General features: G+C 48.2%; 1 protein-coding gene across 1 annotated transcript in view; it reads left to right on the top strand.

The window, feature by feature from the left end:
• MAP2K5 (mitogen-activated protein kinase kinase 5) overlaps window positions 1-12,883 on the top strand; it is a 141,834-nt gene that overhangs the window by 22,472 nt on the left and 106,479 nt on the right. Inside the window, exons 6-8 of the mRNA XM_075575461.1 lie at window positions 833-900; window positions 2,100-2,157; window positions 3,335-3,370. Coding sequence (XP_075431576.1) covers window positions 833-900; window positions 2,100-2,157; window positions 3,335-3,370 — 162 coding nt within the window. The remainder of the gene's footprint in view (window positions 1-832; window positions 901-2,099; window positions 2,158-3,334; window positions 3,371-12,883) is intronic.

Raw genomic sequence — 12,883 nt, forward strand, 5'->3', positions numbered from 1 at the left:
TTTCAATAATTGTTTCAGTAAAGTTGGATGGATTTGAAACGCTGTGTTCCACTTATTGAAATGTCAGAAAGAACTGCACTTCTTAACACTGCTGACAAGCAGGGCTTTCATTTCCTGGCCGGGGGGGGGGGGCGGCGTAGGGGGGGGGGTCTGTAACAATCAGCCGTATCCCGGGGAAGGGAAGAGCGCCGATACACCTTGCTGGTTTCTCGCCGGGTTCCGCTCGCGTTAACCCCTTCATGCCCGAGCGATCTGCTGGACCCTATAGCTGCACAGAATGTAGTGATGCTATGCAGCCAAGGGGTGCTTAACTCCAGACCTCAAGCCCCCCCTTCTTTCCAACAGGTCAGGTTTTCAGGATATCCCTGCTTCAGCACAGGTGGCTCAATTACTGGCTGGGTCATTGACTTCACCACCTGTGCTGCAGCAGGAATATCCTGAAAACCTGACCTGTTGATGGCCCTCGAGGACTGGAGTTGGCTACCCCTGTATATAGCAGGTAATAGAGAGGGAGACATACCTTCCACACCCCGAAGGTGAGCCTGGTGCCTTGTATAAAGATACAGCCTGGCGCCTTGTATAAAGATACAGCCTGGCGCCTTGTATAAAGATACAGCCTGGCGCCTTGTATAAAGATACAGCCTGGCGCCTTGTATAAAGATACCGCCTGGCGCCTTGTATAAAGATACAGCCTGATGCCTTGTATAAAGATACAGCCTGGTGCCTTGTATAAAGATACAGCCTGGCGCCTTGTATAAAGATACAGCCTGGCGCCTTGTATAAAGATACCGCGGGTCTCTCCAGAACTTTAACTTCCTCTCGCTGCCTGCAGGTCAACACCAGGGCGGGACCCTCCAGAAACAGCAGCCCCTCCGTGTCGGACAACCTCCCCGGCAACAGGTGAGTGTGTGCGAGAGGCAGAGAGAGCGTCGGGGCGGTGAGCAGCACCCCGGGGCGGTGAGCAGCACCCCGGGGCGGAGAGAGCGTCGGGGCGGTGAGCAGCACCCCGGGGCGGAGAGAGCGTCGGGGCGGTGAGCAGCACCCCGGGGCGGAGAGAACGTCGGGGCGGTGAGCAGCACCCCGGGGCTGTGTTCAAGAAGGAGCAGAGGGAGCAGTGGGTGTGCAGGCCCGTCCAGGTGTGTGATTCTCAAAGCCAGGCGGCCTCTAACACAGGGTCCTCCACTCTAGTCCTCAACCCCCCCCCCCTCCCAACAGGTCAGGTTTTTAGGATATCCCTGCTTCAGCACAGGTGACTCATTTGGTCCTTGCGTCAGCACAGGTGGCTCAATCAGTGGATATCCTTAAAACCTGATCTGTTGGGGGGTTGGGGTCTTGAAGACTGGAGTTGAGCCCCCCTGATCTAACCGACGGAGGGACTGGTGCAGAGAGCTAATCAGGGGGGCCACAGTTTGGCCTTCCTATCCCCCCGTTTTACTCCAGGGTCAGAGGCTGATATTCCGGGATTTGGGGCCTAGTAATATGAATAACGTTTCAGTAGGAAATTGACATTTTTATTTTTTTACGCTATTTAAAAAGCGTGACTTGGTAATCTGATTGGGGAACGTGCTCAGAACCTCATCTGGACGGTGGGATCAACCGGGGTGGTCTTTCCTTCCTACCACAGGACGACACAGACAGAAGGGTTCACAGGCCCATGTCCCCCACATCTCAGGGGACACAGTAGCACAGATGAGGGACCTGTGGCCCATTGTAGATGTACTCTGCGGCCCAGGAAGGATGTGTTTGTCACCCTGTGGGGTATAGGACCGGGCAGAAGCAGCGTGCAGGAATCTGTCCCTCCACTTATTGGGGGACAGCGTGACATCAGGAAGGACCCTACAGTCTGTCCTAATAACCGCAGGGTGACGAGCGATATAAAGGGCCATTAACTCTGCCCCTCCCACCTCGGGGTGTCACGCAAGCAAATAATCTGTGATGTGTGTGTCTGATGTCAGCCTGCGGTCACTATTCCAGCAGCCGCGTGCGTTATGAGGTGTCTGCGTGTGATTGAGCTGCCAGTCTGTCTGTGCCGCTCTGGTGAGCATGTGATTGCCGCCGCGGCTGCCGGTATTATCAGGGGGATATGTCATGTCTTTCAGCTTAAAGAAGTCCTCTGCAGAGCTGAAGAAGATCTTGGCCAATGGACAGGTATGCAGCGTCCTCTAGCACCCTCCTTACCATCAATGCTGGCGGCATTGCATGGTAACACTACTCCTTTAGAGTCTTGTTTGCATGATTCGGATTAAGGGGTTTATTCTAGATCAGCCAAAGCGACAGATCTGGCCGTTTGCGGCCGAAAAGGGTCAGATCGATGCCTTCATCTGATCTAGAATATGTCCTAGAGTTGTTGTCCCTTAATATCGAGAGGGGAGAGACCTTATGTGTTACAGTAACACACTGTGAGTGCTCATTTGCATGTCATTACCCAGAATCCCTGGCTGGGGGGGGGGGGGCTTCCATTGCAGCTTCCATGGCGCCCCCGTGGTCATCCGAAGCCTATCCTTTAATCTCTGAATTATTCCAGAAGTGTGCCGGTGTTTAGCCTCGGCAGCCGCGTCTCCGCCATGCTGGTGCTCGGACCCTGACCGGCATGCTAGTGTGTGACAATGTGGGAGGTCTGTGATACACAGCGGGGTCCCTCTCTCTGGTCTGGGAGGCAGCTGTCCCATGCTATCAAGTTTTCCTATTAGGATCAATTGGCCAAGACATCTGTGTCACTGCAAATAAAAGGGTCTTATTGATTTCCTAACTGCTGCTCACTTCCCCTCCTTGTTCAGAAGCTTGAAATCTTAATTATCTCCGCGTCTTCCCTCCATGACCCCTCCAAGACTCATCGGCATTTCATGAATCAAGTCGTCATAGTTGAGCGTGTCAAGATGACAATTAAGCAGCGCCCCCCTCTCCTCCCTACCGCTCCCCCCCCCCTCCTCCCTACCGCACCCTCTGCACACACGCTTCCATCAACACTGTCTACTCTCTCTCTATCTCCATCACATTTAATCACACAGGGCACTTACCTCTATATGCAGAGGCACTGAAACCCCCATCTAATACACAGACATCAGAACACATACATATTACACACTGCTATTACAACAACAATCAAAGCGATATAACAACACACGCCGAGATCTAATAACATGCAGTGATATAATACACGATACACGCATTGATATAATAACATGCAGAGATGTAATAACAAGGGCAGAGCGTTATAATAACACAGAGCGATATGACATGCAGAGGTGCAGAGAGATATAATAACATGCGCAGCACTATATTAACACGCTGGGGGACTAGAATAACACGCGCAGAGCGATACAATAACACGCAGAGAGATATAACACGCAGAGAGATAATAACGCGCGGAGTGATACAATAACGCGCAGAGAGATATAATAATGCGCAGAGAGATATAATAACGCGCAGAGAGATATAATAACACGCAAATAACACGCAGAGCGATACAATAACACGCAAAGAGATATAATAACACGCAGAGAGATACAATAACACGCAAAGAGATATAATAACACGCAGAGAGATACAATAACACACAGAGAGATACAATAACACGCAAATAACACGCGGAGCGATACAATAACACGCGGAGCGATACAATAACGCGCGGAGCGATACAATAACGCGCGGAGCGATACAATAACGTGCGGAGCGATACAATAACGCGCGGAGCGATACAATAACACGCAGAGAGATACAATAACACGCAGAGAGATACAATAACACGCAGAGCGATACAATAACATGCAGAGAGATACAATAACATGCAGAGAGATATAATAACACACAGAGAGATATAATAACATGCAGAGAGATACAATAACGCGCAGAGAGATATAATAACACGCAGAGAGATATAATAACATGCAGAGAGATACAATAACGCGCAGAGAGATATAATAACACGCAGAGCGATATAATAACACACAGATACAATAACACGCAGAGCGATACAATAACGCGCAGAGAGATATAATAACGCGCAGAGATATAACACACAGAGAGATATAATAACACACAGATACAATAACGCGCAGAGAGATACAATAACGCGCAGAGCGATATAATAACACGCAGAGAGATACAATAACACGCAGAGAGATATAATAACACGCAGAGAGATACAATAACACACAGATACAATAACGCGCAGAGAGATACAATAACACGCAGAGCAATACAATAACACGCAGAGCGATACAATAACACGCAGAGAGATATAATAACACGCAGAGCGATACAATAACACGCAGAGATATAATAACGCGCAGAGAGATATAATAACACACAGATACAATAACGCGCAGAGAGATATAATAACACGCAGAGAGATATAATAACACACAGATACAATAACGCGCAGAGAGATATAATAACACACAGATACAATAACGCGCAGAGAGATATAATAACGCGCAGAGAGATATAATAACACGCAGAGAGATATAATAACACACAGATACAATAACGCGCAGAGAGATATAATAACACACAGATACAATAACGCGCAGAGAGATATAATAACACACAGATACAATAACGCGCAGAGAGATATAATAACACACAGATACAATAACGCGCAGAGAGATATAATAACACACAGAGAGATATAATAACACGCAGAGAGATATAATAACGCGCAGAGAGATATAATAACGCGCAGAGAGATATAATAACGCGCAGAGAGATACAATAACGCGCAGAGAGATATAATAACGCGCAGAGAGATATAATAACACGCAGAGAGATATAATAACACACAGATACAATAACGCGCAGAGAGATATAATAACACACAGAGCGATACAATAACACGCGGAGCAATACAATAACGCGCGGAGCGATACAATAACGCGCGGAGCGATACAATAACGCGCGGAGCGATACAATAACGCGCGGAGAGATACAATAACGCGCAGAGAGATACAATAACGCGCAGAGAGATACAATAACGCGCAGAGAGATACAATAACGCGCAGAGAGATACAATAACGCGCAGAGAGATACAATAACGCGTAGAGAGATACAATAACGCGCAGAGAGATACAATAACGCGCAGAGAGATACAATAACGCGCAGAGAGATACAATAACATGCAGAGCGATATAATAACGCACAGAGCGATATAATAACACGCAGAGCGATATAATAACACACAGATACAATAACGTGCAGAGAGATACAATAACACGCAGAGTGATACAATAACACGCAGAGAGATACAATAACACGCAGAGAGATATAATAACACGCAGAGTGATACAATAACACGCAGAGAGATACAATAACACGCAGAGAGATATAATAATACGCAGAGTGATACAATAACACGCAGAGAGATACAATAACACGCAGAGCGATACAATAACGCGCAGAGCGATACAATAACACGCAGAGAGATACAATAACACACAGATACAATAACACGCAGAGCGATATAATAACACACAGATACAATAACACGCAGATACAATAACACGCAGAGCGATATAATAACACACAGATACAATAACACGCAGAGAGATATAATAACACGCAGAGTGATACAATAACACGCAGAGAGATACAATAACACGCAGAGAGATATAATAATACGCAGAGCGATACAATAACACGCAGAGAGATACAATAACACACAGATACAATAACACGCAGAGCGATATAATAACACACAGATACAATAACACACAGATACAATAACACGCAGAGCGATATAATAACACACAGATACAATAACACACAGATACAATAACACGCAGAGCGATATAATAACACACAGATACAATAACACGCAGAGCAATACAATAACACGCAGAGAGATACAATAACATGCAGAGAGATACAATAACGCGCAGAGAGATACAATAATGCGCAGAGAGATACAATAACGCGTAGAGAGATACAATAACGCGCAGAGAGATACAATAACGCGCAGAGAGATACAATAACGCGCAGAGAGATACAATAACATGCAGAGCGATATAATAACACGCAGAGCGATATAATAACACACAGATACAATAACGTGCAGAGAGATACAATAACACGCAGAGTGATACAATAACACGCAGAGAGATACAATAACACGCAGAGAGATATAATAACACGCAGAGTGATACAATAACACGCAGAGAGATACAATAACACGCAGAGAGATATAATAATACGCAGAGTGATACAATAACACGCAGAGAGATACAATAACACGCAGAGCGATACAATAACGCGCAGAGCGATACAATAACACGCAGAGAGATACAATAACACACAGATACAATAACACGCAGAGCGATATAATAACACACAGATACAATAACACGCAGAGCGATATAATAACACACAGATACAATAACACGCAGAGAGATATAATAACACGCAGAGTGATACAATAACACGCAGAGAGATACAATAACACGCAGAGAGATATAATAATACGCAGAGCGATACAATAACACGCAGAGAGATACAATAACACACAGATACAATAACACGCAGAGCGATATAATAACACACAGATACAATAACACACAGATACAATAACACGCAGAGCGATATAATAACACACAGATACAATAACACACAGATACAATAACACGCAGAGCGATATAATAACACACAGATACAATAACACGCAGAGCAATACAATAACACGCAGAGAGATACAATAACATGCAGAGAGATACAATAACACGCAGAGAGATACAATAACACGCAGAGAGATATAATAACACACAGATACAATAACGCGCAGAGAGATACAATAACACGCAGAGCGATATAATAACACGCAGAGAGATACAATAACACGCAGAGAGATATAATAACACGCAGAGAGATACAATAACACGCAGAGAGATACAATAACACACAGATACAATAACGCGCAGAGAGATACAATAACACGCAGAGCAATACAATAACACGCAGAGCGATACAATAACACGCAGAGAGATATAATAACACGCAGAGCGATACAATAACACGCAGAGATATAATAACGCGCAGAGAGATATAATAACACACAGATACAATAACGCGCAGAGAGATATAATAACACGCAGAGAGATATAATAACACACAGATACAATAACGCGCAGAGAGATATAATAACACACAGATACAATAACGCGCAGAGAGATATAATAACGCGCAGAGAGATATAATAACACACAGATACAATAACGCGCAGAGAGATATAATAACACACAGATACAATAACGCGCAGAGAGATATAATAACACACAGATACAATAACGCGCAGAGAGATATAATAACACACAGATACAATAACGCGCAGAGAGATATAATAACACACAGAGAGATATAATAACACACAGAGAGATATAATAACACGCAGAGAGATATAATAACGCGCAGAGAGATATAATAACGCGCAGAGAGATACAATAACGCGCAGAGAGATACAATAACGCGCAGAGAGATACAATAACGCGCAGAGAGATATAATAACGCGCAGAGAGATATAATAACACGCAGAGAGATATAATAACACGCAGAGCGATACAATAACACGCGGAGCGATACAATAACGCGCGGAGCGATACAATAACGCGCGGAGCGATACAATAACGCGCGGAGCGATACAATAACGCGCAGAGAGATACAATAACGCGCAGAGAGATACAATAACGCGCAGAGAGATACAATAACGCGCAGAGAGATACAATAACGCGCAGAGAGATACAATAACGCGCAGAGAGATACAATAACGCGTAGAGAGATACAATAACGCGCAGAGAGATACAATAACGCGCAGAGAGATACAATAACGCGCAGAGAGATACAATAACGCGCAGAGAGATACAATAACGCGCAGAGAGATACAATAACGCGCAGAGAGATACAATAACACACAGATACAATAACGTGCAGAGAGATACAATAACACGCAGAGTGATACAATAACACGCAGAGAGATACAATAACACGCAGAGAGATATAATAACACGCAGAGTGATACAATAACACGCAGAGAGATACAATAACACGCAGAGAGATATAATAATACGCAGAGTGATACAATAACACGCAGAGAGATACAATAACGCGCAGAGCGATACAATAACGCGCAGAGCGATACAATAACGCGCAGAGCGATACAATAACACGCAGAGCGATACAATAACGCGCAGAGCGATACAATAACACGCAGAGAGATACAATAAGACACAGATACAATAACACGCAGAGCGATATAATAACACACAGATACAATAACACGCAGAGCGATATAATAACACACAGATACAATAACACGCAGAGAGATATAATAACACGCAGAGTGATACAATAACACGCAGAGAGATACAATAACACGCAGAGAGATATAATAATACGCAGAGCGATACAATAACACGCAGAGAGATACAATAACACACAGATACAATAACACGCAGAGCGATATAATAACACACAGATACAATAACACGCAGAGCGATATAATAACACACAGATACAATAACACACAGATACAATAACACGCAGAGCGATATAATAACACACAGATACAATAACACGCAGAGCAATACAATAACACGCAGAGAGATACAATAACGCGCAGAGAGATACAATAACGCGCAGAGAGATACAATAACACGCAGAGCGATACAATAACGCGCAGAGAGATACAATAACACGCAGAGAGATACAATAACACGCAGAGCAGTATACGAACGCGCAGAACAATTTGTTACAGCCCCGTGGCAGTGAGTGGGGTTGCCTATGTTTGCAGAAGGGTTAATATTTAGTTGTTATTAATCATTAATAGGAAACGAGAAGCCATTCTTCAAGATAATCAGATATTGACAGCTCACAAATAGCGTTGTGGCTGGCTGCATTGATACAGGTTATGTGGTATAAATATTTATTTCTTTCCTGTCACTCGGGGTGAATGCCGGCCATTGATCACTTATTGATAGTGTCAGCACTTGGTAGGAAGTGTTTGAGCCGCTGCTGTTACATTGTTCCCTCTGCTCTATAAAGTGAGATTTACTAACCCTGCCCGGCCTCCTCATTACTCTCTGCTAGTATTACGATGGCATTCCGTGTTACTCTGGGGTACTGTGGGAATATATTGTTCACAAACCAAAACAGCAAGGAAACCTTTTCAGTTTAATGCGGATCGTTTCCTTTCTGCTCGTAGTGCATAATTACACCATGAACACATCAAAGAAACAGGCCTCCTACCAAAGAATTGTCTAGTATTTCTTAGGACAGGATTGAGGTGCAGTGACAGAGCTGTGTGTGTGTGGGGGGGGGGGGGGGCAGTGACACAGCAGAGGGGGCTGCAGGACAGGATTGAGGTGCAGTGACAGAGCTGTGTGTGTGTGTGGGGGGGGGGGAGGGCAGTGACACAGCAGAGGGGGCTGCAGGACAGGATTGAGGTGCAGTGACAGAGCTGTGTGTGGGGGGGCGTGACACTGCAGAGGGGGCTGCAGGACAGGATTGAGGTGCAGTGACAGAGCTGTGTGTGTGTGTGTGGGGCAGTGACACAGCAGAGGGGGCTGCAAGACAGGATTGAGGTGCAGTGACAGAATGGTGCGTGTGCGTGTGCGTGTGCGTGTGCGTGTGCGTGTGTGTGTGTGTGGGGGGCAGTGACACAGCGGAGGGGGCTGCAGGACAGGATAGAGGTGCAGTGACAGAGCGGTGTGTGTGTGTGTGTGGCAGTGACACAGCAGAGGGGGCTGCAGGACAGGATAGAGGTGCAGTGACAGAGCGGTGTGTGTGTGTGTGTGTGTGTGTGGCAGTGACACAGCAGAGGGGGCTGCAGGACAGGATTGAGGTGCAGTGACAGGGCAGTGTGTGTGTGTGTGTGTGTGTGTGTGTGTGTGTGTGTGTGGTGACATAGTAGTTTTTTAGTAATGCTGCGGACATGCTGCCTTCTCCGGCGCTGAGGCATGCGGAGGCTGTGGGAAAGCGGGTGCTTTCCCTGGCCGCGGGGGGCGTTCCTGGGGGCGGGCCAGTGACATCACGGAGCTGGTTCGCCCGCATTGTGCGAACCGCTCACGTCACCTGTCTGTCGCGCCGAGAAATCAGTTTAACTGATTTCTCACGCAACGTTCGCCCCTCCTGCTTCCGCGCGGACGCGCCCGCTCGCCGCACAGGGGGGAGGGATAGGCTTCAGTCACAGATACATTCCAAGACGCTCTGTTTTTACGTAAAAACCTCTCTTGTTTTATCCATTGTAACATCGCCGGAAGAAGAGATCAGTGATCTCGAAAGCTCGCAGAAGTAAAAGCTTTTTGTTAGCCACAGAACGGTATCGTCTATTCATTTTTGATTTTTGATTATTAAGCTCTGCTAATACGGTACAGATATATATATATATATATATATATATACAGTGTTCGACAAACCTATACATTTGCTCGCCCCGGGCGAGTGCATTTAGCCCCCGGGCGAGTAAATATTGGCCCAAGCAGCACACGTTTGGTACTAGGTGGCGAGTAGATTTTTTGGTGATTTGTCAACCACTGTATATATATATATATCTGTACCATGTTAGTAGAGCTTAATAACATATATATATATTCAAATGAAGCAGCGGGCACTCCTGTAGGCACACTTGTAATGCAGGTGCCTGTCCCATACAAATAATATAAGTACCGGTATACGATACCTATCCGAAGTCAGGTAATAAGAGACAGCACTCAAGAGAAATTTGGTAACACCGGTGTATTCGGTGAATAAGGGTTACATCAAAGACCAATGTTTCGGTCCCCCAAACGGGACCTTCTTCAGGGAGATATATATAGTGTCGTGTTTTATTCCTTTGCCCGCCACAGGTCACCTCTTCTCTGCTAGAGGGGCTTGCAGTGCCTGGCAGAGAAGGGGTTAAGCAGTCTGACCCCTGACCCCCTGAGGTGCCCCAGACTGCCCCCGGCGGCCGGGGCAGAGCTGCAGAAGCTCCCCCTTTGCCTGGTGTGACCCGCCCGCACCGTGGCTATATCATCCCAGCCTGACACCTTTTATCAAACTTTAATGAAATGACCCGGGCAAACAAATGGTCATTAAACTTTCCATCACTCCGTCCCCTGGTATCACCTTTTATAAATTGGACGGCAAATGTTGTATTGATCCTGCGGTTCTTGCAGCTGAACTTGGAATGACCCGGCCTGTCGTGTTTATGGCCAGAGTTGCTTTTCCTTGACACTTTACATCCAGAGCTTGACACCCTCTCCACCTTCTCCCTCTTTCTCTCTCCACCTTCTCCCTCTTTCTCTCTCCACCTTCTCCCTCTTTCTCTCTCCACCTTCTCCCTCTTTCTTTCTCCACCTCTCTCTCTTCTCTCCACTTCTCTCCCTCTCTCTCCACCTTCTCTCTCTTTCTCTCTCTTCACCTCCTCTCTCTTTCTCTCTCTCCACCTTCTCTCTCTCTCTCTCTCTCCACCTTCTCGCTCTCTCTCTCTCTCTCTCTCTCTCCGCCTTCTCTCTCTCTCTCCACCTCCTCTCTCTCTCTCCACCTTTCTCTCTCTCTCCACCTTCTCTCTCTCTCTCCACCTTCTCTCTCTCTCTCCACCTCTCTCTCTCCACCTTCTCTCTCCTTCACCTCCTCTCTCTCCACCTTCTCTCTCTCCACCTTCACTCTCTTTCTCTCTCTCTCGCTCTCTCCCTTCTCTCTCTTTCTCACTCCACCTTCTCTCTCTTTCTCCCCTCTCAACCTTCTCTCTCTCTTTCTCCCTCTCAACCTTCTCTCTCTTTCTCCCTCTTTTTCCTTTATTCTCACCGGACACTTATTATTTTTCTCCCACCCCTCTCTCTCCCCCCTTTTTCTCCCCTCTTCACCCCTTTTCTCCCCTCTTCCACCCTTTCTCCCCCCCCATCACCTCTTTCCCCCCCTCCCCTCTTTCCCCCACCCCTCCCCTCTTCCCCCCCCTCCCCTCTTCCCCCCCCCTCCCCTTTTCCCCCCCCCTCCCCTCTTTCCCCCCCTCCCCTCTTTCCCCCCCTCCCCTCTTCCCCCCCCCTCCCCTCTTCCCCCCCCCTCCCCTCTTTCCCCCCCTCCCCTCTTCCCCCCCTCCCCTCTTTCCCCCCCTCCCCTCTTTCCCCCCCTCCCCTCTTCCCCCCCTCTTCCCCCCTCCCCTCTTTCCCCCCCTCTCCTCTTCCCCCCCCTCCCCTCTTTCCCCCCTCCCCTCTTCCCCCCCCTCCCCTCTTCCCCCATCCCCTCTTCCCCCCTCCCTCTTCCCCCCTCCCCTCTTCCCCCCCCCCCTCCCCCCCCTCTTCCCCCCCTCCCCTCTTCCCCCCTCCCCTCTTCCCCCCTCCCCTCTTCCCCCCCTCCCCTCTTCCCCCCTCCCCTCTTCCCCCCTCCCCTCTTCCCCCCTCCCCTCTTCCCATCCCCTCTTTCCCTCCCTCCCCCCTCCCCTCTTCCCCCCCTCCCCCTTCCCCCCCTCCCCTATTCCCCCCTCCCCTCTTCCCCCCTCTTTCCCCCCGTCCCCTCTTTCCCCCCCCTCCCCTCTCCCTCCCCTCTCCTCTCCCCCCCTCTCCCCCCCCTCCCCTCCTCTTCCAACCCCCCTCTTCCCCCCCCTCCCCCCCTCCCCTCTCCCCCCCTCCACCGCCCCCTCCCCCCCTCTCTCCCCCCCTCCACCGCCCCCTCTCCCCTCTCCTCCCCTCCCCCTCTCCCCCCCCTCCCCCCCTTCTCTCCTCCCCTCCCCCTCTCCCCCCTCCCCCCCTTCTCTCCTCCCTCTCTCTCATCCTTCTCATCCCCTCTCATCCCCTCTCTTCTCTTCCCCCCCCTCTTTCTCTCCCTTTTCTCTTTCTCCTCCCTCCCCCTCTCTCTTTTCTCTTTCTCTCCCCCCCCCCTCTCCCTCCCCCCCTCTCTCCCTCCCTCTCCCCCTCTCTCTCTCTCT

Source organism: Ascaphus truei, chromosome 18 (assembly GCF_040206685.1).
Source record: "Ascaphus truei isolate aAscTru1 chromosome 18, aAscTru1.hap1, whole genome shotgun sequence".
In the NCBI taxonomy this organism is placed as follows: Eukaryota; Metazoa; Chordata; class Amphibia; order Anura; family Ascaphidae; genus Ascaphus; species Ascaphus truei.